This window comes from Dendrobates tinctorius, unplaced genomic scaffold (genome assembly GCF_039654945.1).
Source record: "Dendrobates tinctorius isolate UK_male_01 unplaced genomic scaffold, ASM3965494v1 ptg000145l, whole genome shotgun sequence".
Taxonomy (NCBI): Eukaryota; Metazoa; Chordata; class Amphibia; order Anura; family Dendrobatidae; genus Dendrobates; species Dendrobates tinctorius.
In genome coordinates, this window is record NW_027361812.1 from 12,819,175 (window position 1) to 12,846,580 (window position 27,406).

At 43.4% G+C, this 27,406-nt stretch overlaps 1 protein-coding gene across 3 annotated transcripts in view; it reads right to left on the reverse strand.

The window, feature by feature from the left end:
- The window catches only part of LOC141049618 (cell division cycle-associated protein 7-like), a 36,223-nt gene extending 13,696 nt beyond the window's left edge, over positions 1 to 22,527 (reverse strand). For 2 of the 3 annotated variants that reach the window (XM_073546204.1, XM_073546202.1), the window contains exons 1-6: positions 22,373 to 22,527; positions 20,568 to 20,819; positions 16,539 to 16,619; positions 11,366 to 11,527; positions 10,576 to 10,719; positions 2,414 to 2,563 (exon numbers count right to left, since the gene is read on the reverse strand). In XM_073546204.1, coding sequence (XP_073402305.1) covers positions 2,414 to 2,563; positions 10,576 to 10,719; positions 11,366 to 11,527; positions 16,539 to 16,619; positions 20,568 to 20,813 — 783 coding nt within the window. In that variant the 5' untranslated portion in view covers positions 20,814 to 20,819; positions 22,373 to 22,527. The remainder of the gene's footprint in view (positions 1 to 2,413; positions 2,564 to 10,575; positions 10,720 to 11,365; positions 11,528 to 16,538; positions 16,620 to 20,567; positions 20,820 to 22,372) is intronic. The other variant, XM_073546203.1, reaches the window with a different exon arrangement.
- Between the last annotated feature and the right edge of the window lie 4,879 nt (positions 22,528 to 27,406).

The window sequence follows — 27,406 nt, forward strand, 5'->3', positions numbered from 1 at the left end:
CTAGAATCCGCTCTTTTCTCACCATGGAAACAAAAACCCTCACTGTAGCATTGATCCACTCCCGCCTGGATTACTGCAACACTATTAATTGGCCTCCCCATCACTCGTCTGTCCCCTCTCCCGTCCATACTTAATGCAGCAGCCAGGGTCGTCCATCTGGCTAATCGGTACTCGGATGTGTCCGCCCTTCGTCAGTCATTACACTGGCTGCCCATTCATTATAGGATCCATTTCAAAGTACTTGTTCTCACCCACAAAGCTCTCCACAGTGCGGCACCCCCCTACATCTCCTCCCTCATTTCTGTCTATCGGCCTAGCTGATTGCTGCGCTCTGCAAACGACTTTCGACTAACATCTCCACTAATCCGTACCTCCCACTCCCGACTCCAAGACTTCTCCCGTGCTGCTCCTATCCTCTGGAATGCTCTACCCCAAGAAATTAGGACTAACCACAATTTGCATAGTTTTAGGCGCTCCCACAAAACACGTTTGTTCAGAGCAGCCTATCACGTTCACTAATCAAAAGTCATTCTATGTGTAAGTGTGCGTGTGTAGCCCATTCACTATCTCCATCCATCCTACACTCCCTCAAGATGGCTGGACCTTCATTGTAAATACACATCTGTACTTTGTATCTCCCTCACCTCATTGTAAATTGTAAGCTCTCACAAGCAGGGTAGTCTTATTTTGTTTTAATTATTGTATCGTTAACGTTGCTACTTATGACTTGTATTTCAAAACTGTTAAACTGTAAAGCGCTGCGGAATATGTTGGCGCTATATAAATAAAGATTATACACGTGTTTTACGGTCAACAACCGCAGCCATTAAACAACCACATACATGCAAGCTGATCAGTGGTCATTTACTCACCTGCTTATACCAGACTACCACAGGTTGAAATTGTGCAAAACGATTGTTCAGTGTACAAAAAAAAATGTCTCATTTGGCAGCACATGTACCGTACATGGGCTGATAGTCATGAACTAGCATTTCCATGTCACCATATCAACCCATTTAAATGGGTTCCAAGGCAAATTACATTGAGTTTCTAAAAATAAGAAAAGGGTCCATGTAACAAGTGATATTGTTCATGGAAATTTAAGTAACATAGCTGCAGTCAATTCTTCAATATATAGTAGTTTTCCTTTGTAAGGTTAACGTGTAATCATCCAAAGTGTTTCATTTACCAACTGACGTACTGGCCGATTTAGCGTCAGGGGAATTGCAAAACTGCACAAAAAAAAGAAAATATAGGAAGAAACTGTGGGGGGGTAGTCAACTCTGCTGTTTTAATTTGGCCTCTTAGGGTATATGCACACGATGCGGATTCTGCTGCGGACCCGCAGCGTTTTTGGGTCTGCGGGTCCGCAGCGTTGTACAGTACCTTTATTTTCTATGTAAAATAAAAAATGCAGTGCACATGCTGCGGATTTTTCAGCGCGGTTTTGCTGCAGTTTACAGTCTGCAGCAGGTCAATTCTTTAGTGCAGAAACGCAGCTGTTTCACTCCTCATCCATTATGAGGTGTAAAACCACAGGGCAAAACCGCAGATAAACTGCAGGACTTTTGTCCTGTGGATTTACCTGCGGTTTTGTGGCGCCCCTGAGGCTTCAGTCGCCAGAGAGGTACTGCACCTCCTCCTGAGGTGTGGTACCCCACCATCCAGGTAAGGTGGAAGCTCCTGACCACACTCCAAAACCTGAACCCCACACCACAAAGTAGTGTAGCAAAGCACCTTCGGCGGACAGGAGGAACTCCAGTTTAACTCAGTACTGAGAGTACTTCACTCAAAGGCGCTAAGAGGGAGACGTTCAGAAAAGGCACATATGTTGGCGTAGTGTTGGAAAGGAGTGTTCCATCTTGCCTGGATGTTGACCGAGTCTCTGACCTAGAGGACCCGGCACGGATGCGGGCACCTGTTTGCACAACAGACTGAGTAAAGCTTTGGAACTACATGCCCTGGTGTCCTCCACTTATTCCTGCGCTAACACACTCAGCACTGCTACATCTCGGGGGCCAAACACCACACAGCCTGCGCCTCTCCCCCATCTCTTCATCTGCTCTGCCCTGGGACTACAGCCCTGCCTGTGGAGGGCTACAACATCACAGCTGCACTAGACCATCAGTCCCAGAGGATCTGCATGCAGCGTCGGCTTAACATCTCCCTTGCCGAACATCACAGGTGGCATCACAAATCATCAATAGACTTTATTCCCCTTTTACAATGGAGCCCCAGGGCCACGGGCCGGGTCACCGCTGCCGTGACATTCCCCATTGAGATCCACGGGGCCCGGTACAGAGTATCCCACAGCCCTGGGAGGGCGCTCCAGTTTTCTCTACAAAATCCGCACAATCAAAAAAACTACATGTGCACATACCCTTAGAAATCGCTTTAATTTTCCTCTACTTACAGGATCTAAAAGAGCATTGCGCACATCTTCTCCATATCGGTTCCTGAGACAAGGCCCACAGAACTGTCCTTGGATTCCATGACATTCTTTATTGCGGCAGTTTGTCTTTGTGTCTATGGTTTTCTGTCTGCACTGATGACATGTGGATCCCTATAAACAAAGCCATGAACATTGAGCATGCAGTGGACATAAAAGGACCTTTGTAGATTGTAAGCTCATGAACAGCGTCGTCTTATTTTGCTTTAATTATTGTATTGTTAACGTTGTTACTTATGACTTGTGTTTTGAAACTGTTAACCTCTTAATGACAGCCAATACGTCTTTTTACTGACCTCAGATATAAGAGAATATCATCCCCATACAAGTGACAATCCAGCAGCTGTCGGCTGTCCACTATAGCTGACAACTTGCTGTATCACCAACGATCAGTGTTGGCACCGTCCATATCTGTTTAACCCCTTAGTTGCTGCTGTAAAAAATGACTGCATCAAATAAATGGTTAATAGATTGTGTGGTCCTGATGTTTGCCATAGCAGTTCATGGCCAAATAGCGGCCTTAGTCTCCTGGCTATAGCAGTCAGTTCAGAAGTTAGCAATATTTAGGTGGTAAACACTTTTTCATTCCTGCTATACTACTTTGCATTAATTTCTGAAAATCACCTGAAGGGTTAATAAACTACCTGACAGCAGTTTTAAATGTGTCAGGGGGTGCCATTTTTAAAGTGGTATCGCACTTTTGGGGTTTTCCAATATATAGCACCCCAAATTCAATTCAAACCTGGATAGGTCCCTCAAAAATAAATTTTGTAAATTTCCTTGAGAAAAAAATTACTGCTGCATTTTTAAACCTCCTAAAAGGCTAACATAATAAATTAGCGCTTTAAAAATGGTGCTGATGTAAAGCAGGCATGAGGGAAACGTTATTTATTAATGTTTTTGTGTGGTATGACTATCTGGATTGAAGGGATAATCATTCAAACTTTGAAAATTAGTTTTTTGTTTTTTTTTAAATTTGTCAAGTTTGATTTTTTTTTTTTTTTTTTTATAAACAAACAACATATCAACCTAAATGTACGATTATCAAATTATAATGTGCCATGAAAAAAAAAAAAAAAAAATCTCAATCACTGGTTTGTTGAAGCGTTCCAGAGCTACCACAATGTGACATTGGGCAGAATTTTAAAAAACTGGCCACGTCACCAAGGGGTTAGACTAAAGCGCTGCAGAATATGTTGGCGCTATATAAAGATTACTACTACTACTTTGAAGACCTCTGTGTCATCTACTAGTACTGCATTAATGAGAGAGAGAGAGAGAGAGAGAGAGAGAGAGAGAGAGAGAGAGAGAGAGAGAGAGAGAGAGAGAGAAAATATATAAGGGTGCCATCATGGGCTCTGAAGAATCCTGTTGCCGGTAACCAAGATTTTTTTTTCCCCCTTCTCCCATGACCATACCACCCGAGAGATTTAAATAGATAAAAGCACCCTAGGGAGGGATCACTGCTTGCAATACCTTCCTCCCAAAAGGATAGAACAGAGAAGGACAGTTTAAGACGATCGTGTCTATAGAAGGTGGAAGGGGAAGTACATGTGGCTGCCTTACATATTTTTCCAATCGACACCTCCGCTTTCAGCCCCGGAGGTCACCATGGTGGAACTGGCCTATCACGAGAGGTGTATGCTAAGCTAATGGCGTCCCTAATCCATCTAGCTATAGTCCCCCTTGTAACACCAAGCCCCTTCCCGATTCCCTGGAATGGCACAAATCAAGCCTCACACTTCTTCCACTGCCCTAAGTAGTGTATCAAGGCCCTCCTAACGTCTTGTGTGAAGTCTGCATTCCTCTGCAGTCTTTGGTTTTCTACAGAAGGAGGGAAGAACTACCTCCTGATTCCTATGAAACTTTGAGGTCACTTTGGGGAGATAAGCTGGATCTGGCCTCAGAATCACTCTGATACCTGCATAAATTGATGATTAATGGATAGAGCCTGTAAATCGCTAACCCTGCAAGCGGACATGAGTGAAACTAGTATCAATGTCTTTAGTGTTAGTGTTTTTAGCTGATACTTCATGTAGGGGCTCAAAGGGTGATCTTGTTAAGGCTTTAAGGACTAGATTTAAGTCCCAAAGAGGCATTGGTCTTGACCTCTGGCATGCTTTAATGAACCTAGCCACCCACTTAGCTGCTAGGTTATCTGCCTTAGTGGCCCTATACAACTATAACCTTAAGGGTGCTGGTGGTGAGGCCCATCTCCATACCCCTCTGAAGGAACACTAATAGCTCCTATTGGGATACTACTCCTGACAGACTGTCCTGAAAAAGCTAAAAACTTAGCCCATATTCTGCCATATATCCTAGTTGTTACTGGCTTCCCACTGTACATCAGGGTAGCAACCAAGGCCGGGGAGAACCCCTTCTGTGCTAGCAGCTCCCTCTCAAAATCTAGGCCGTCAAATGTAGACCTGACTTCTGAGGATGTGACATTGGTCCCTGCCTGAGGAGACCCAGAATGTCTGGGAGAATCCAGGGATCTGACAAGGACATACGCCTTATCCATGAGAACCATGGTCTCTTGGGCCAAAATGGAGCAATGAGGATGACATTGCTTCTTCCTCCCGAATCTTCCTCAGAACTGCTGGGATCATCAAGGGGAAAATGCGTAAACCATTTGGAAACCAAGGAATCTGTAGTGTAGCCACTGTGTACAGCTTTTCTCTTGGGTTTAGAGAGCACAACATTTGTCACTGTTCCTCCTGTTGGCAAGCATTTCTGGCTGCTGAAAGATTGACGGATCCAGTTCCCATTCCCCCCTATTTCAAGGTTGACCGGCTGAGGAAATCTGCTTCTTTGTTTTCCCTTCCCTTTATGTGTAGAACCGAAAGCTGTAGATGTCCCTCCATAACCTGGAGAATTACCCGAGCTAGCCGCATTAGGGGCTGTGATCTTGTGCCCTCCTGGTGGTTGATATAGGCACCTGAAGTTCAGTTGTCGGACATTATGCAGACATGTTTCCTTCTAAATGGGGAAGAAACTTACCACCTGCTCCTTGTAGTACGAGGAATGATCAGCCTCTAACAAGATTCCCTGGACTATGTGGCATCAGCCAAAAAGGAAGCTGCTCCCTGCAACAGCGGAAGGTCCATCAGGATCTTTTCTCTCAGGGTGGTGTCTCCAAGATAGTCCTCAAGCTGCTGTAGCCACACCATCATATCTTGCTGTGCAGATTGGCGCCATTGTCGGTTTTAATGAATCTGAAGAGGATTCCCAAGCTTGTTTTAGAAAGACTTCTGCCTTCTTATTCAAGGGATCCCTGAGTCCCTAGGGCCTCAAAAGGGCAACGTAGATCTTTTCACCGATTTCACGACGTCGATCTTTGGGGGTCTTCTCCCATATGTTTGCCTCTTCTTTATCAAAAGGATATCTCTTCTTTGAAGATGATTGTAGTGGACCTTTCCTTTCCGGCCTCTTCCACTCTACTAATGAGCATTTTGATCTACTCATTAACTGGAAAGGAATGCCTCTTCCTCTGCTCCAAACCACTGAACATAGTGTCCCTGGATTGTTCTGGTAGTCTTGGAATCAGATATGCCCATAGTGGACCTTATTGCATTAACCAGCCTGTCAGTATCCTCAGCTGGGAAGTAAGGTCTACCACCAGTGTCCTCAGAGGAGGAAGAGAAGGATGAATCCATTAAAGGGGTTGTCCAAGCTTTTCACATAATCTCAGTACATATCTGGCCTGCAGAATTATGACAATAAGTAATTTACTTTGTCACTAGTGTGCACGGTTTTCTAGATATTCTAAACAGAATGTCCAAGGGGGGGGTGTTATGGCATTGAAATGAGAACTGGTCGTAACCTCCTACTCTACTCCAAACATGCCCTCTATAGCAACAACCCCACCCTCCATAGCTACAGGCCCTCCCTGTCCACATGAAGAAGCCCTCATCACACAGTAACAAATCCTCCCCCTCTAGCAGCCTCACTGCAGAGAGCATACCACCCAGCTGCTCCTCCCCAAGACACACGCTGAACAGTGATCTATGGAAAGTGAAACTAGTGAGGAGGGAAAATCGTCCTGTATTCTGGGACAGGCTGCTCCCATCAGTATTTGTGTCATTAGACACAGTGCTCACACATACACTGCACCAAATCTGCTGCTGTGTGAAGACATCAGTGACACAGAGCTGTCTCATTCACACAGCAGAGGCTTGTCACAACAGATTACATCAGTGACTGCCATGCCCTGTGCAGATTAGAAGCTGCAGACCCCCCCCCCCCCCCCATCACACAGTCTGTTCTCACTGCTGCCAGCAGCCTTGGACAGTGAGGGAAGGAATTACTGATAATCAGTTATGTATTGTAATCATGGAGTGGCCCAAAATACAGGACGATTTTCCCTCCTCACTAGTTTCACTTTCCATAGATCACTGTTCAGCGTGTGTCTGGGGAAGGAGCAGCTGGGTGGTCTGCTCTCTGCAGTGAGGCTGCTAGAGGGGGAGGATTTGTTACTGTGTGATGAGGGCTTCTTCATGTGGACAGGGTGGGCCTGTAGCTATGGAGGGTGGGGTTGTTGCTATAGAGGGCATGTTTGGAGTAGAGTAGGAGGCTACGACCAGTTCTCATTTCAATGCCATAACACACACCCCCTTGGATGTTCTGTTCAGAATATCTAGAAAACCGTGCAAACTAGTGACAGAAAGTAATTTGTCATAGTTCTGCAGCCCAGATATGTACTGAGATTATGTGAAAAGCCCAGACAACCCCTTTAAGTCTGAATCCTCCCCCTTAAACACTACTGATCTTTCAGACTCTGGTGACAATAGTTCTGACTTCCCCTCTCTTTGCCCCATCAGGTGCTTTAAGGACTCCTTGACCTCCGATCTAATGATGGCCTTCAGGTCCATAGCAACCCCGGGGGGTTCTTTCAAGACAGTCTGCGGTATACAACCTGGGCAGAGCCTCTTACTATAAGTGCACGGTCAGTCCCCCTTGCACAGGGCACATTCCCTATTGTTCTGCTTTGAACTATGTTTCAGAGGCCTTCCCTAGTAAAAGGAATACACAAAGGGGACCCGTTTTAACACAGTGCACTTTCACATAGATCACTCATCATTCAGCCAATTAACCTACGATACTGGAGACTGAGGATGAGCTGATTCTGAAGCATGTCTCCCCCTGGAGGTGGGCTTGTGACCTGTCTTGCTTTTCAGGCTGGTCCTGCTTCTTGTACGACTGCCATTGCAGCATCCTTGCCGATGCCGCTTGTGGCATTTAAATGGCTCCTGTGTCGACAGCAGCGAAGACAGTGGTGGTGTTGGATGCTGCTGTGGTGGCGTTGGGCAACGATGCTGATGTAGTTCATCCATGATCTGGATTGCTGCAGGAAATGCCACCATCTTTCTGGGCACCTCCCCTTAAATACTGGATGGCCTAGCCCACCTCTGGCTCAGTCACACAAAGCTCAAATCTGGCACGCTGTGTGCAGGGAAACCCGTAGCCCTGGATAGCCACTGTAGTTCCCGGCGCGCTAATTCATTAGGACGCTCCAGATATCACCCTGCACAGACCCGGGCGGCCTCGCTTTGCGGCGCACTCTGCCCCAGAACACGCCAGCTCCATCCAGCTTCCCCGGCACGTGCACAGACCAGGGACCTCATGTCAGATAGAGACATGAGCCCAAGAGGTCTCAGCCTGCACGGCACTGCACCAACCTCCCGGTTGGTGTTACCTAAGAGGGTGTCAAGGAACAAGGGATGCCGTCTGCGGGGAGGCAAGTGTACCGCTTCCTTCTGCAGGTTCCCACAAGGACAAGAAACCAACCTGATGTGGAGGAGAGATACCCCCTTTAAAATTCAGTAGGTTTCCTGTTCTGGTAGGCAGATACCCCATCTCAGGTGGTGCTGTCATGGGAGAAGGGAAAACTGACCATTTTTTGGCACACGAGGTTTGGTGTTATTACTTAAGTCATAGTACTTTAAAGTGCTTCACAGACTAAATATTGGAGAGATTTTTAAATTTTGTAGTTGACCAAGTCACTGGCCAATGCTGCAGTGTGAAGCAGATGGTCTCTTAGGCAATGAATGCTCTAAAGCGTGCAAGAACGCTGGGTCTGGCCAGCTTTAGTGCCCCTGCATTTTTAAATAATGTAAAATGCCTTTGAGTGTAATCTTAGCTGCAAAGATTGGGCAAGTGGCACAAAAAATGCTGCTGTTCTGAATAGTCATGCAGGAGGTAAGCAAGGAGCAGGGGAGCGATGTGCTCTTGAAAACAGGACTTGGAAAACCTGCATAATTGTGAATACACTACTAGACTTAGGGCCCCGTCACACATAGCGACTCACCAGCGATCCCGACAACGATATTAACGTGTCAGGATGGCTGGTGAGCTGTCAAACACACAGCTTCACCAGCGATCAGCACTAGTGACGCCGAGCGCGCGGCGTTGCTGTGTACGTTACCAGCGCGCTGATGCAGGGAGCTGGTAACTAAGGTACACATCGGGTTTCTAAGGGACATGCGTCCCTTGGATACCCGATGTGTACGTTAGTTACCAGCTGATCGCTGGTCTCCCGCCTGTCACACGCAGCGATGCGTGCTTGCCATCGGGAGACCAGCGACCAAAAAAAAAGTCCAGGGCTTTCCAACAGCGATCAGCGATACCGGCAGGGGGGCCGATCGCTTTCACACATAGCGATCTCGCTGGCGAGATCGCTGTTGTGTCACAAAACTTGTGATTCAGCAGCGATCTCGGTAGCGAAATCGCTATGTGTGACGGGGCCCTTAGTCATGCCTTAATCTAAGATCAGTGCAAGTAATAAAGAATAAATACTTTGTACATTTACAAAGTATTAATGTACGAGTGGTGAACTATGTTGTCGCATTCCTACCGATGAAGGCACCAGTTGCATTATGTGAATAATGTCATGTGAAGAGTGAATTATTTCCTGCAGTTTTTAGGATCTATTGTGATATGGTAATGTATAGAGTAAGAAATAAGGTAGTAATTATAGGGGTAAGCTAGACTTTGGTAAAGATTATAAAAAGTAATACGTTTGAGGTATGCAAATGCATGTTTGTAAAAGTATCAGTCAGCTACAGACAGACATAGTTCAAGTTTGGGATTAGCGGCAAGCCACAGTACAAAAAAAGGATTGCTTCCTGATAGGGAAGTTTGCTAACCAAGTTGAAGTGGAAATATGGATCCATCTTTCGGGTCAGTGGGAGACCTCGCAGACATTCCTGCAACGTCCAGAACTAAAGGCTCAATACAGGTACTACAAAGAGTGTCTTATCCTCTGCTGTACAGGGCACAATGGACATGGGACAGTGTAAATGGAAGGTTACAGATCACGGGTGTACTACAGAAATGGACAGGAATTTCCAGGGACAGAGCCAGTAAAAGTAGGGATAGTCCAGGAGGAACGGATTGTAATGCGGAAAATGTGCTGTGTTAAGGAAACAAAAAATTAGAAATGTTGCCCATTACAATCTGATGAACTTGAACTGTCCAGTAAATGTCTATGTGTTGAAACGAACTGGGTGTACCCCAAGTTATGTTAGGAAGCTCCAGAAGATGGAGGCCTTGAGACAGCAGCTTACAAGTGGTGATACACCCCACACCTGACTGTATATTGGGACAGGGACATGATTTTCCTGTAAACCATCAGCTTGTCCATGGCTACCGCCCTCTAGCAATTCTCACATTAAGGCTGTGTGCCCACGTTGCGTTTTGTTAAGTGTTTCCGCAGCGTTTGTGCCGGCTCAGACGCTGCAGAAACGGTTAAAAGAAGCTTCACATTAAATTGCATGCGCTTTTGGCTTTTTGTGCCAATGCATGCGTTTTTTAAACGCTCAGGAATCGTTTAGCGGCTAAAAACGCAGCATGCTCATAAATTTCCACATTGCTGAGTGGTTTTAGCCTTTTCCAATGTTCCCAGAAAACGCACGGAAAAAAACAAGTCAAAAACACACATCTTTTGTGCAAAAACGCGCAAGAAACACAAATAAAACGCGTGTTTTCTGGGAAGGAGATCAGTTTCCTGAGCGTTTAAAAACGCTAACATGGGCACATAGCCTTACATCAAATGATTCACTCAAAAGCCAACTCAAAAGGAGGAGAGAAAAAAAAAAAAAAAAAAAAATCTGACAAGTGTTTCTCACATTCACAGTGTTATACACTTTCTCCTTCACATTATCAGCAACATTATTCAATTCCTCTTCTGTGATATCCTCCACCGGTCGCACAACATGGGGAATCACATGAATGCTGGACCGTGTAATTCGCCTCCTTCCTTTTGTTTCTCTCTGTTTTAGATAAAAGCAAAATTGAAGGCAATTAAACAGTAGAGCTTTAGCATCATACAGTCTGGAGAAGTGTGACTGAAAATAAGTGCCAGTGACTATTTACGGAATACCCCACTGCTCCTGGTGTATGTGACCACCGAGGCCAGAGATTGGCTTCAGCAATCACATGAATAGTGGAGACAGTGGCCCTGGAGGTCATCACTGCAGAAGTAACAGCAGGGATTCAACAGGGCTTTAGTGGCAATTTATTCACGTTACTTACCAGATAAGAGTTCTATAAAACTTGCCTAATTGCATGATGGGTGTCTAGAATATTTTACACATAACATATGGGCAGCATGCTGGATATACCAGAGTGCTGATGAAGTATTAATGACTACTTCATATCTTAGAAAAAAAGCATTAAGATGGTAACCCAAAAGTGTAGGTCTTTTCCCCCCCATTACAAACATTTGTTTTAAACATTATATATCAAATAAAATGGTGGCAATCAAATGTAAACTGATCCTACAACAAACATTAACACAAAATTTGATATAAAAAAAAAAAAAAAAAAAAATGCTCGCTTTGCACGTTGCACCATTGTAAGCTCTTCGGTGCAAGCAAATTAAAAAGGACATTTGTTTAACATCTGCTAGGTTCTTACTTCCTCCAGCAAATTATCCTCAAGATGCTGCAGCTTTTCCTCCTTTTGTGGAGATTGAGGCAGCACTGCTCCCATAGAGCGGGTCACTCGCCGAGTGGCTCTTTCTGGATTCCTTCTAGGTTCAACTTTAGGTAGAGATTCACGTGAACGCCTTTTATACTTCTAAGTGAAAATACACATACATATTACCATACGGTGGATAGCCAGTGCCCAGAATGGTCGAGGACTACTGAAAATTGCCATTTTTTTTTGCAAGGGAGTTGAGTTATACATTGGGGCAAGAGCTGTTCCCAAAATTAAAAATGATCTTATAAGTGTACATATATTCATTTCTGCCAGTCACCGTTACAGCTACCCCCCCTTTGGATGCCCTTACAGTTTCCATTGGATCAGTCTTGCGGTTACTTCACCTCTTCTGGTCAAGCATATGCAGTAAAATCTTTCAGCATGGCTCCCCTATATCTCCAACATGTGCAGTGGGGGAAAATAAGTATTTGATACTGTGCCCATTTTACAAAGTTTTCCCACCTACAAACAATAGAGAGGTCTGTAATAAAATTAAAATAAAGAAAACCACATTGTATGATTTTTCCATAATTAAATTGCATTTTATTGCACAATATAAGCATTTGATCACCTACCAACCAGCAACTCTGGCTCTCACAATCCTGTTAGTTTTTCTTTAAGAAGCTCTCCTACTCTGCACTCATTACCAGTATTAATTGCACCTGTTTGAACTTGTTAACTGTATAACAGACACCTGTCCACACACTCAATCATACTCCAACCTCTCCACCATGGCCAAGACCAAAGAGCCATCTAAAAGACACCAAGGACAAAACTGTAAACCTACATAAGGCTGGGATGGGCTACAGGATAATAGGCAAGCAGCTTGGTGAGAAAGCAACAACTGTTGAAGAACACAAGATGACTGTCAAATCAATCTTCCTCGGTCTGGGGTTCCATATAAGGTCTCACCTCGTGGGGCAAAAAGGATTCTGAGAAAGGTCAGGACCTGCATGTGAGGACCTGTTCAATGATTTGAAGAGCGCTGAGACCAGTCTGAAACATTACCATTAGTAACACATCACACCATCATGGATTAAATAATCCCTTAGTGACCACCAATAAGCATCCACATACTGGTGACAGTCCAGCAGCTATCAGCTATACACTATAGCTGACAACTTGCTGCATCATCCATGATCAGTGTTGGCACTGACCATAGCAGTTTAACCTCTTAAATACTGCTGTAAATAAGCTCCCTGACATCTTCATAGTGTGGTACTGGTGTTTGCTATGGCAATTCATGGCCAAATAAAGCCTTAGAGTTTGCAGTCTAGAGTGGCCTGTTCAGAAGTTAGAAACATTTAGGTGGCAAAAATAATTTTTTTTCATTCCCGTCATGTCACTATGCATTCATTCCTGAAGCGCATCTGAAGGGTTAACTACCTGAAAGCAACATTGAATATGTTGAGGGGTGCCATTTATAAAATGGTATTACTTTTGGATGTTTCCAATATATAGGACCCCCAAACTGATTTCAAAACTGAATATAATGTTTTTTTCCCCTAAAAAATTTCTGCTATACTTTTAAACCTTTTAAAAAGGTTAAAATGCATTTTACAAATGGTGCCAATGTAAATCAGACATAAGGGAAATGTTATTTGTTAATGTTTGCGTGTGGTATGACTATCTGGATTAAAGTGATCAAAGTTTGAAAATTGCAATTTTTTTTTTAAATGTCAAATTTGATATTTTTTTTATAAATGCACACTAGACATACCAACCTAAATTTACAATTATAAAGTATAAATGTGTCATGAAAAAAGAATCTCAAAATCAGTAGGATATGTTGAAGCATTCCAGAGTTACTATATAAAGGGACATCATATTTCAAAAACTTGGCCTGGACATTAAGGGGTAAAAAAAAATAAATCACAGGGCACCCAACGTCCCCCTGCTCACACCAGCACATGTCTATGCCCGTTTGAAGTTCGCCAGTGACAATCTGGATAATCCAGAGTAGCTATGGGAGAAGGTCATGTGGTCAGATGAGGGCAAATTAGAACTTCTTGGTATCAACTCCACTCGCTGTTTGGAGGAAGGATGAGTACAACCCCAAGAAAACAGTCCCAACCATGAAGCATTATATTTTCGGAGTGCTTTTCTGCAAAGGGGACAGGACGACTGCATCGTATACCAAGGATGGGGGTAATGCATCGTGGTTCCTTAAGACGCATTTCTGTAGTGGCCTAGCGAGTCTCCAGAACCTGAACCCAATAGAAAGTCTTTGGTGGGAGTGGAAACTCAATGCTCCCCAACAATATTCCCAAAACATCTGGAGAAGATCTGTATGGAGCAGTGGGCCACAATCCCTGCTCAAGTGTGTGCTAACTTGGTCAAGAGCTACAGGAAACGTCTGACCTCTGTAATTGAAAACAAAGGTTTCTGTAACAAATATTAAAGTTCTGTTTTTCTATTGCATCAAAATTTCATGCAATAAAAGGCAACTTAATTATGTAAAAAAAGTGATTTTCTGGTTTTTATTTTTAGATTCTGTCTCATTGTTGAAGTGAACCTGAAATAGAAGTTACAGATTTCACCATCCTTTGTAGGTGGGAATACTTGGAAAATCAGCAGTGTATCAAATACTTATCCCACTGTACATTCCATGTTTAGTACACACCATTCTGTGCATTTAGCACATTGTAAAACGAATCTGTTTAGAACACACTGCTTCTGTGCGCCGCATAATCTTGTACATGTCATCGCACAAAGGATCTCTTCTGCCAACAAGACTAGTTTACTTGCTGTTTGTGGAATCAGGAAGGAATCCCCCCCCCACCCAAAGATGGAGCTATTAGCATCTGACCCATGTGGTTTTTGCTTCTCTCTGGATCAACATGTAAGGTTATAGGTTGAACACAATGAGTCACCCCCCAAAGAAGCCCAACATGCGAAACGTGCGTCGGGGCAATCGACGCACACGTCACTCTCTCCCACACGGGTAAGGAAATTGTTTATCCTTTTGCACTGTTACTGGCACTTTAAAGATACTCCATGGATGTTGACGACACTGGATCTCAACAATAATAAATATATTACACCATCTGTTGATTATACATCTATTTAGTGGTGATTTTGCCATACAAGTTACATCTTTAACTGGTGCCATTGTTGGGGTTTGAGTGACATTTAAACCTTCCAGTGCATCTGAACACCCTCACCTCCCCCCCCTCCCCCCCCCCCCCCCCATGTACTCATCCTGTATATTGTGTGCAAAGTCATCATAACCCAGTTTTATATAATTTGTGAGATAATAAAAAAATTCTAATGGATCATTTATAAAAATTTGTCTCACCATTATTTATTGAGTAAAGTGCTCCATTTCACTTGTAGGATTAAATGATGCTTGGGAGATACTCTTTCTGCTAATTGCAGATTCTAGTTTTTGGAGGTTGTGTATCCGCAATGTCAGTTTTTGTTAACCAACATTGACTTGTTAGCTTGTATAAAACAGGGAACAACAGTCCTGCACTACATTCTGCTTTCATTGTAGAGCTTGAAACAACTAGATATAGTAGAGCCAAGACAAGCAGGCTCAAGCAGTGTTTGATGGCTGATGCAGGTGTAAGAAGATGAGCCAGGGCAGTCAACAGTTTCCAGTACACTTTGTGGCCAGAACTATCACCTATGTTGGCGGCGGACGATTCTTCTGGGAGGGGGGGGACATTTGCACTGGACAGCAGGGGGCGTGGGGGAGATAAGAGACTGAGCGCGGTAATGAGGGAGATTTGGCGGGAAGGTGACAGGAGAACAAAGAAGTTGACTCCCTCCCCACTGCACCGACTACCAACTTCTCATATCTATCACCCAGAGGTCTGACTTGCAAATTGACTGTCCTTACTGAGCTGTTCCCGGACCTTCCCTTACTTGACGGCTCCTTCCAGCTCTCAGTGAGAGATAATCTGACTTGCTCCATTCTTAGCGACCACTTCAGAGGTTCGCAGGCTGCCATGGCCTGCATGCTGTTTGTGTCCTACGCCATTCCAGAGGAATCTACAAAAGAGATTGTTTCCACGTTCCAACGCACTCAAGCCAAGCAGACCTGGATACATCGGCACAGTTGGGAGACAGTGCTTTTCGTTCCTATGTAACAGAGCCAGAGACATTGTTCACAATTTACGATGCCGGCGGAAGATATTCCAGCTTCTCCCCAACTGCAAGCGATAAGCTTTTTTGTACACCTTTTTCCCCCCAATATTGTATGTTCAAATCCTGTCATCGCCACTGTTGATTTCGTTTCCCTGTGCGGAGTATTTCTTGGATGATAATAACCTGTTCTAGTAAATCCTGTTATCCCCCTCTGCCTCCTGCTCTTCACTGCATCCAACGAACCTTACTTCCAGTACCTCTTACAGACACCACTCTGCATCTCTGACCTATGTAGGCAGGGCTGACCTGTGTTTGATGTCACCTGCAATTTGAAACTCCATAATGGAGGCATAGTGGAGCGCAGGACAGTTGTGTCCCGCTTCAAAACCAGCGCACAAGCCTATCATACAAAAACACCAAAATCCTCAATTCTGTGACCATAGTGACCCAAGGCCCTATTGTGCAGAACTTACTCAAATTCAGAAATATTTAGCACCTCAAATTCTATAAAACAACTTAGGCAAAACTAGCATAAACCTAAATTGATAACATACACAATGCTCTGCTCCTCTAGACACAATCTTGTACTAGTGTTGGAATAGGTTTGGTGCAACAACGCAATTTCTGTCTGAGTGTTTAGTTGCTAGATTTGTATGCTATTCATAAAGTTAGGAAAAAAGGAAAAAAAAAAAAAAAAAAAAAAAAAAAAAAAAAAAGACTCCCAGAGGCTCACACAGGGGCAGCATGTGCCCATTTCCTGTTTATTTCCTGTGTCTGTGTAGGAGAAAAGCAGCCTGCTGTGGATGCTGCACAGAGACACACAAATGATTTATTCCTGATCTATTAAGCTTATCCTATATGGTTCCTGTTTGTTCCTGAATAAAGAAGCTCTGTTGTCACATGCTTGGAGAGTATCCTGAATAATCCGCTGCCAACAACTAGTTATGTCAATATTGCTACATTAATGCCTGCATCCCCTTTCAGTTACGCTAGCATATTTGGTAAGCAGTCTCACCTGGGTGTTGCCATCTTGTGAGGTAGATGCTGACTGCAGATGTCCTGGGAGCTTCTCCAATTCTGCCATAAGTTTGGCAAGCTGCAGAAATCCAAGTGTAGCATGCAGATGTAAAAGACAATTGCAGCATAGAAGACATTGTTGTGTTCTACATAAAGACTGCATTACACACACTAGTTAACCCATTAGTGACCACCAATACGTTTTACTGAACTGCGATATAGGAGACTAGCATACGATTAGTTTTAGTATTGATTATAGTTGTTCAGCCCCTTATATGCTGCTGTCAATAACTACAGCATCTAGATGGTTAACAGTCTGGGGGCTCCCTCTTTAAGCCCATCGACATCCTGAGATCTTGATCATGTGGTCCTGGTGTTATAGCCAAATAATGGCCTTAAAGTCTGCCGGCTACAGTGGCCTGTTCAGAAGTTAACATTTAGGTGGTAATAAAAAAAAAAAAAAAAAAAAAAAAACACATTCATTCTTGTTATGCCACTTTGCATTAATTCCTGAAAAGCACCTGAAGGGTTAATAAACTATATGAAAGCAATTTTGAATATGTTAAGGGGTGCTGTTTTTAGACTGGCATCAATTTTAGGGGTTTCCAACATATAGGATCCCCATTTCAAAACTTAATAGGTCCCGAAAAAAATCTAAGTTTTGTAAATTTCCTTGAAAAAATTTTTTTTTAAAAATTACTAGTAGAATTTTAAAAGGTTTAAAAATGTATCAAAATAAAACATTTTTACAAATGGTGCTGATGTTAAGAAGACATAAGGGAGATGTTAGTTATTAACCCCTCTCTGACATCAGATGTACTATTCCGTCCATGTGCCCTGGTCCTGTCTGACCGTGGATGGAATAGTACGTTATAGCGAATGGACGCGCACACAGGGTGCACGGCCGATCGCGGCCAGGTGTCAGCTGATTCTCACAGCTGACATCTGGCACTAGGTGACAGGAGCTGTCACAGACACGAATACAATCACAGCATTCTGGGAGCAGGCAGAGGGCTGACAGCCCCTCTGCCTTTGGCTCGGAGACCTCGTGGCATGACGCAGGGTCCCAATCGCTGTCATGGTAACCTGATGTAGTCAGCACGACATCCAGGTTACCAGAGCTGAGAAACTCCGTCACGCACAGTGCATGTCAGGAAGTCTCTGAGGTCAGTGTGCACAGAGTGCAGCTCTGACAGCTTCTATGGCATGCAGATCTGCATGCCATATAAGCCATCAGTATGCATAAATGATTGTTCCATAGTGGGACAAAGTATAAAAGATAGAAAGAAAATCAAAATAATTGTAAAAATATTTAAAAATTAAGTGTTTATCACTAAATAAAATATTTGAATAAAAAAGTCTAAACAATTTAAGTCACATATTTGTTATCGCCACGTCTAATGACCCGACCTATAAAACTGTCCCACTAGTTAACCCCTTTAGTGAACACCATAAAAAAAGGCAAAAGACAATGCTTTATCATCATACCGCCGAACAAAAAGTAGAATATAAAGATGGATATAAATAAACATGGTACCGCTGAAAACGTCATCTTGTCCCGCAAAAACGAGCCACCATACAGCATCATCACAGGAAAAATAAAAAAAAAAAAGTTATAGCTCTCAGAATAAAGCGATGCAAAAATAATTTATATAAAATAGTTTCTATTGTATAAAAGTGCCAAAACATAAAATATAAATGAGGCATCTCTTTAATCATACTAACTCAGAGAATAAAACTGCTTTATCAATTTAAGCACGTGGAATGGTATAAACGCCCCCCCAAAAGAGAAATTCATGAATTGCTGGTTTCTGTTCATTCTGCCTCCCAAGAATCTGAAAAAAAGTGATCAAAAATAGTCACGTGCCTGAAAATGGTACTAATAAAATCAGCAACTCTTCCCGCAAAAAAAAACAAGACCTCACATGACTGTGGGCCAAAATATGGAAAAATTATAGCTCTCAAGATGTGGTGATGCAAAAACTATTTTTTTGCAATAAAAAGCGTCTTTTAGTGTGTGACAGCTGCCAAACAGAAAAACCCACTATAAGGCCTCTTTCACACGTCCTGATATTTCCGGTACCAGAGCCGTTCAGTGTGTGTAATATTTGTGGCACATGTGTGGCATGCGTGTGCCGCATCAGTACCACAAGGACGGTCGCCAGGGAAGAAGCGTTACAGTAAGCGCTGTTCCCCGGCGCTGAACACTGCTCTCATCATTCTCCCCTGCTCTGCCAGCGATCGGCACAAGCAGGGGAGAATGATGAAATGTGTTCAGCACCCGGCGCCAGGGAACAGCGCTTACTGTAACGCTTCTTCCCGGTGCCGATGGGTGTCACATGGTTAACATCCATGTGTTACGCGTACGCACGTGTGCTGGATGTTTTGTGGCCCGTGCTGACATTAAAAAACGGACATGTCAGCTTTTTTGTCCATGGACATACAGTCCGTGGAAACACACTGAGATGTGAACAGACCCATTCACTTGAATAGCCAAATAGTGCTCCGTTCCTCCCGAGTCTCTACGCATGGCTGCCCAATGGTATAAAATTCTGTGACACATCCATGGTGTCAATATGATCACTGCACCCCTAGATAAATTCATTGAGAGGTGCAATTTGTAAAATTAGGTCAATTATGAGGGGGGGCGGGGTGTTCTGCTGTCTTGGGCCCTCATGGGCTCTCAGTGCGTCATGGCACCGGCAAACCATAACAGTAAAATCTGGGGGTTCCATCCCTTCTGAGCTTTGCCATGTTCCCAAACAGTGGTTCCCCCCACATATGTGGTATCAGCGTACTTGGGACAAATTGCACAATAACTCTTGGAGTCCAATTTCTCCTGTTACCCTTGGTTAAAAAAAAAAAGAGATTGGATCTGAGTAACTTTTCTGTGGGAACAAAAAAAAAAAAAAAAAAATAAAAAAGGTTTGTTTTTTTCAAACATTGCATAAACTCCTGTGAAGCACCTGAAGGGTTAATAAACTTCTTGAATGTGGTTTTGAGCACCTTCAGGGGGTTCAGTTTTTAGAATGGTGTCACTTTGGGGTATTTTCTATCATATAGACCCCTCAAAGTGACTTCAAATGTGATGTGGTCCCAAAAAAAAAATAAAAAAAATTAAAAGTTAGAAATCGCTGGTTAACTTTTAACCCTTATAACTTCCTAACCAGAAAAAAAACAATTTGGATGCAAAATTGTGCTGATGTAAAGAAAACACGTGGGAAATGTTACTTAAGTATTTTGTGTGATATTTCTGCAATTTAAAGGGCATGAAAAGTCAAAGTTGGAAAATTGCAAAACTGTCTCCAAATTTCTGAGTTTTTTTCCCACAAATAAAATGCAAGTCATATCAAAGAAATTTTACCACCATCATGAAGTACAATATGTCACGAGAAAAAAAATGTCAGAATCACCGGGATCCATGGAAGCGTTCCAGAGTTATTACCTTATAAATGGACAGTGGTCAGAATCGTAAAAATTGGCCTGGTCATTAACATGCATTAACCCTTGGGGGTAAAGGGGTTAATGTTGGTGTGGTGGGACCATCTGGATTAAAGAGATAATCAGTTAATCTTTATTACCACATAAAGTGACACTAGTAAAGTTTGACCTGGTCACTAAGGAGTTACATATAGAGCCTAGGAAGAGAAAACCATGACTGCTTGGTTCCAGAAGAGACACGTGTCCATGGGTTATATCTGGTATCAAAGCTCTGCTCAATTTTATGGAATAGGGCTGAGCATCAATTGCTCATAACCCCTGCATGCCATTTTAGAGAAAAGCAGTAGAATATAAATCATATTATGCACAGAAAAGATACTCGACAGATCCTTGTAATATTTTCTGCTGCTATGCCATCAGTTACGCATTAGAGGTTTCAGACAGTCGTGTAGACAGCAGACCCTAGGGCATTTGACACTAGTCAAAGTGAGGATGCAATTCACGATAAGTCCCCATCACCCTTTCGTCATTATTTCTGGAATATACCGTTATCTAACCACATTAAAAATACAATGGTGGAACAAACCATGGCCTTATTATCTTTGATGTTCTTTGCTCTCCTCTTTAGGAATTCGTTTGGTTCCTCTTCGTCCGACTCACTTGATGGCACCACTGGCGGTTTCACCACTTCAGAGTCTGAAGAGGAGGAGCTGCTTTTGTGTTCTTCAGACTCGCTGGTTTCAGAAAGATAGGTCGCCTTCTTCATTGCCACTCTGAGCGAGTACCTGTGGCCTCTTTGCGCAACGGAAACGGCAGGTGACTTTCTAGGCATGGTGTCCTAAAGTAAGGGAGCAATGACAATAGTTGGTGTAAAGCTCGTGTCAGGAATGCATTAAGTGAAACCATACATGCCAGTTTTGCAGCCACTCAACTCACTGTTCATGTTGATTTTTAAATTGCCACATTGTTTTGCAACTAAAACTGCCGGTGACCAAGAAACTAGTATGCCATTATCAGTCTGAAAACCTCAAGTGATCATGGCCACAACCTGGCCACTAGGTGCAAAGTAACACTTAGGCCTCTTTCACACTTCAGTTTTTTACAATCAGTCACAATCCGCCAGGTTTTGAAAAAACGGATCCGCAATTTTTTTTTGATGATCCGTTTTTTTCCCCATTGACTTCCATTATTGGCGGATTGTGACGGATTGCCGTCTGTTGCATCCGTTTTTTTTTGCGGAGCCGCCAAAAGTTGCTGTCCGTCACCATCCTCAAAGATTTCAAAACGGAGCTTGCAACGTTTTTTTTTTCCTCTGGCGGATCCTCCAGACACTCATTTAACCCGAAATTCTTTCTGGTTGCCGGACAAAAAAAAAAACTCCCTCTCTCTCTCTCTCGGCTGAGATTCCTTTAAAATTCTTCATTTGTCGGATCCGTCAAAAAAACGGACGGGTGGCATCCGTTGTCATCAGTACTAAAACGGATCCGCCATCCGTCCTTTTGGCGGATTATGACTGATGCAAAAAACTGAAGTGTGAAAGAGGCCTTAGTCTAAGACTTTCGCAGAAAAAAAGGAAGCAGGACATGATTTTTGACCATCCTAGACAGACACAGAGGCAGAATTTGCTGCACATGTCCATGTATGGCACAATGAAACAAACAAAAAAATAAAAAACTTTATAGTACATTGCCAGTGTTGCTACACATTGACATGCACTGAAAGTTACATCTAGCCCCTAGTCAGACATTCAGGATGACAGGTTCCCTTTAAGGATAAGGTCACAGTGCAGTTTTCGTGAAGGGGGGGGAGAAATCACAAGCAGTTTTTAGATAAGACATAATGGATTTAAAGTCTCACCCAGATGTGAATTGTTACATGTATATTGATATCCACTGTTTAGTGTTTAAAATCTTTTGAAACCTAAATAAAAATAACTGGTTTAAAAAAAAAAAAAAGTCTCACCCAGAGGTCTTTGTAGGATAGAACAGCTAAGGTCTAGGGTGCACACTACCAAATATGGCTTTATTAGCTAAATTTAGTCTACAGAAAACACACACGTTTTAAATCAGAGAAGAAACACCTTAAATTCACAAGTGTAACTAAATGAAGTGATGATCAGCTAGGACACGAGAAACACTTCTGAGCATCTGCTCTACTCAACAGTATATTTCCATTCTCTACATCAGCCTCTGCCAGCATTTCACGGACTTTATGATGAAGCCTTGCACAATGAGCCATATATATATTATGTCAAATCTGCCAATGCCTGACAGCTTTCCTCTAATATCAAAATTACTTGTACCTTTTATTAATTCCCAAATTCCATGATTTAAAGCAGTTACAGCATACAGAACATTAGTACACCATAGCAAAATCAAAGTGGGTACATACTGTTATTTTACACCAATGGCTTCTCCTTTGTTATGCAGCTATCCTGGTTTACAGCCCACCTATGAAGCAACTCAATCTTATACACAAGTGCTGACAACCCAGTGATGAGAATCCCCAGGTATTGGCAACACCTGGGTCACTTATTACCAGCAATCCAAGTTTACATTCTCCAAACTGAGCACTAGGTGGCACTATTCCCTTGGACACGTTTTCTAAGCATAGAGCTCCTCAGTCGGCCATCAGTGTCAGGAGGAGTTCAACAGCAACTGCAAGGACTGCTGATGTTACTGTCCAGCTCTTGCTTATGCCACATTCACATGTCCAGTATTTTACATCAGTAATTATAAGCCAAAACCAGAAGTGGAACAATCAGAGGAAAAGTAGAATAGAAACACGTCACCACTTCTGGATTTATCACCCACTCCTGGTTTTGGCTTACAGATACTGAATGTGTGAACGCGGCCTTATGGTGCCGTCTCACATACATAACATACAAAGTATAAGATGTGTTCCGCCAATAGTAGTGTGCACCCAGCCTGAAAAGTGTCGGTGCGGAACCATTCGTGACGTTCATTTAGAGCTAATTCACACCTGATTATCAGGAATCATCCACTGAAATAGCTTTGCTGATTAGGGTGGTATAGCTCACCTTCCTGCTTTTTATTCATGTGCCTGGCTGTACTATCAATACGCAGCACATTCCAATCTATGGGTATTGCTAGGCTTCTTTCTCACGTGCGTATTTGTCATACGTATTTCATCCGTTTTATAGAACTGGCTAATATAAACCATTAGTGCTCGTCACACTGAAGGGTTTTTTTTTCCCCCCCAAGTCCTTTTTATAAAACTAAAAGCAGCATGACCTATTTTGATTCATTTTCAGGATTGAATATGTCTATTAAAATCTCCGGGGAGTTCTTAGAAGGGAGATACTACATCAGTATTTGATTCGTATTTGATCATTCATTTCATCCACATTTGCATTTATTGCTATTGTTTTCTTGTGTGTCAAAACAGATCTGTTCTGTTTTTGCCCAATAGAAAGAAAATAGCAATGAATGAATATACAGATGTAAAAAAAAGATAAAACAAATGGTCAAATACTGATGCATCCTGTCCCATCATGACGTGTCTTAGGCCATGTGCACACGATGCAGATATCCAGCAGATCCGCAGCGGATTTTACCGCGCAGAAACGCTGCATATCCGCATTGTGATGTACAGTAGCATGTTAGTCAATAGAAAAAAAAACCGCTGTGCAGACGCTGCGGATTTTTCTGCACAGTTTTCTTGTGGTTCAAAATATGCAGCATGTCACTTCTTTTGTGCGGTTTTCCACCTGCTCCATTCTCCAGATCCGCAGGGGGAAATCCGCACAAAAACCGCAAGAAAAAAGGAAGAAATCCGCAGGAAAAATGCAGGTCATTTGACCTGCGGATTTCTTAAATTGTGCGTGGAAAAATCCGCAGGACCAAAAAAGAACGCCTGCACTTAGCCTTAGGCCTCATTCAGACGTCTATTTTTTTTTTCTTGTACGTCAAGAAAAAAACCAGACTGATTTTCATCATGGTGGTGGATCAGATTTTCCCCAGAGTCAGTGTGTTCGTTTTTACCATCAGGGATTTTCCTGTATGCCAAAAACAAGACAGTACAAGGATGGCATAAATGTGGTGTCAGTGTCTAGGGTGTCTCCATGATTTTTTGGCATACACGTGCTCCGCAAAAAAAAAGCCCATGTTAACAGCTCTACAGATTATAATGGATGCGTGTTGTGTCCGTGAAAAACACAGATAAGGTCACTTTCACACTTCCGGCTTTTGGTATCCGGCATGGTGCAGCGAAAAACTGGACTGCCAGATCCGGCGCCTGTTACGACCAGATCCAGCTTTTTCCCCGTGCTGTTTCATTGGTGCCGCATTGCGCCGGATGGCAATGCGGCGCGTCCGGTTTTTTCCGGATCTGGAGAAAATAGCCGGTCCGGCGTCTGGAAAAAACGTTGCATGCAACGTTTTTTCCCAATGCTGGACCGGTTTTTCGCACTGCGCATGCCCGGAAACCTTCTCTGCCAGGAATATATCCGGCAGAAAGAAGGATCCGGTGTCTGCGTTTGCGGCCGGATCCGGTAGTCCGGTTTTTCGCCGCACCATGCCGGATACCGAAAGCCTGAAGTGTGAAAGTGGCCTAACACACGTATGTTAAAAGCGGACATCTGAATGAGGCCTTCTAATATTGAAGGCCTCAATCAGACCTTTGTTAAGTACAAATGGAGCATATACCTTTGTAGTGTATGGTGCCGTTCACTAAATTGACACTGATGAAAATCTGATCCAGCACAAAAAAAACCAACAGATGTCTGAATGAGGCTTAAGGCTGTATTCACACTTGAGTTAAGGTGTTACCAGCCAAGAGAAACAGACAGCTTTTTTTACCAGGTGTTATCCGCGTTGCTTCCATTTTTTCCCCCACTATTTTAGGCAGAAGGTTGTATGAAATTTTATTTATCCATTGTCTCTGATGGAATACTGAAATAAAAATAATGACTTCCGTCCGTTTTTCATCCTTGTCTAACAGATCCCCATGGACTTTAAATGCCGTCTGATCTCCAAAACGGATGAGGAAGAAATGTGCGCTGAGCCTCAAGGGCTCGACACAAGGATTCGATTTTAAACCTGATGTATACATGGATCAATGAAACACTATGTGTGTGTGGGCAGTCCAAGAAAAAGAAACTGGAGCACAGACAGACATGTAGAAGACATATGACTGCAGCTGAAGAGTAAATGCCTATTTTTAATAGCAGAAATATATGAAAACTGCATCATGAATATGGAAAACTATTATATATAATACTACTTTAGGGAAAATTGTATAAAATTTGCAATCAGTTAAAATAATCCAATATTCATAGCTTTTTCAAGAGAGTGGCTCCATAAATAGTGTCTATAGGAGAGACACAGTCCTTAAACAATGGGCCCAATATGGTCATTTATTCTGATTTGTACAGTGTTGTTTCTTAGGGCTTAGTCACATGTCCGATTTTTCCACGTACAAGAAAAATGGACTGATTTTTTTGCTTAGACTTTGATCAGAGTGTGGTCCAAGTGTCATGTTTTTTTTCGTAAAAAAAAAAAATTTTCTCCTATTCCATACTGACATTCCATGAAAATTGGGTAGCCCTCAGATGTCAACTGAGTTGGGTCGGATTTCTTTACCAGCCCATTGACTTGTGTTGATGATTTTGATCCGACCCTTAGATCCAAATTGGACATGTCTCAGCATTTTTCCGTGGCCCTCTTGGTCCTCAAAAAATCATGGGCGTGTGTATGCCTCCATAGACTATTACAGGTAAGAGTGCTATCCGTGAAAGACACAGAATGCTCTCACACATTAAAATCAGGCATCTGAGTGTTAATGTCTTCAATAGGCTATCCCTCTAAACAATGCCAATCAGAGAGTATTGTTATTTATTTGTTGGCCTTTGACTTTATCTTGGCTGTAGAAAGATCTATCTTGTGCAAGACTAGATATGTCCACCAGAGTAGCATAGTATAAAGTGTAAGGTGGCTGTAGGACACCTAGTGGATGGGAGATAAACCTGGAGTAATGCTTTAGTACATATAGGACTAAAAGGGATTAATCAGTCATGACAGGTCGATTATAAGCAGCAGAACAGCTGTTCACCATATGTCCACCCCTGGGTGTGGTTCACTTGGTAAAATGAAACCTATTTGTCTGACACATGTCTGTGCGAATAGAGGTGTTAGGTTCCGAGGGCTGCACAGCAGGAATCACGAGCGCTGCCATCAACAGTCTCCCAATTCTTCTTCGGCCACAGTGGAGCCTGCTCAGCAGACTCCTCGATCCCAGTGTTCTGCTCACACCAGCAGTGTGGACTTGGTTGCTGCTGCCACCTCTGGTCCAGTTATGACAATGCAGCCTGGCCAGCAGCAAAAGACTCCAGAGTCTAAGTCCTTCCGTCGCTCCACTGAGCATGCTCATGGGACGATCTCCCATTGGGGATCCGGAGTCACATGCTCAGGTCCTTCTCGGACCATCAGGGGGATCATGAAGGTTCCGGAAGGACACGGCTATAAAAGCTTCGCATGGCCGCCCCGCCATGTGCTATAATAGACTCTGAGGCTTTAGTGCATGTGGGATGGATGGATGGATGGATGGATGGATGGATGGATGGATGGATGGATGGATGGATGGATGGGCGGGCGGGCGGGCGGGCGGGCGGGCCTGGTGACTGACGCATTATAATACCCCCTCCTTGGATATTACGTATGAGTTAGGAATCAGAGTCAGCACCGTAGCTCTGAAACTGTTAGTGCCGCAGTGTGTGTCCTCATCATCCAATAGCGCCTTGGGCATCGGCCAGTACAGGCCTCGTGGACTACTGCTACCGCAGCGTCCGCCAGAGCAGTGCCGTATGTGCGCTTTCCATCACCCTTGACAGGCTGGTTAGTGGCGTCTGTCAGAGCGGACATTGCACCCGCTCCAAGCAGTGGTTCACATTGTGACGTTAACTGGTTGCGTTTGTTCGCCGGCTGGCACGAACTACGTGAAGTAACGGAGTTCGTCCCTGCTAGCACTGGGTGAGTGGTTACCCACCAGTATCAGGCTTTCTCCTACACGCCTTCTCCTCATTGTTTAGCTGCAGTTGGTCATCTCTGCACAGTGGGCCTCGGGCTGCGAACGCACCTCATATATTATTCCATCTTTATTATGTGGTGCGTTCTGCCTGCCCGTAACAGGATGTGTGCAGACCTCTTGAATTGGAGGTTGGACCTGAAATGTATGTCCAGACCTGGTCAGCCTTTATCTGCGCTCGCCCTTTCTGGCACCATGGGAGTGATTCAGAATCGCTTCAGGTACAGTTTGCATTTAATGTGGTCTTGCTTTTAATACATTTAGGAGGCCGTAATGGCACAGGGAGTATAAAAAATGTAGAGTAGGACTGCCCCATATGAGAATGCCTTAACATGGCGGGGTGGCTCAAAAAATTGATCAATTGTTTGCTAAATGTCTGAT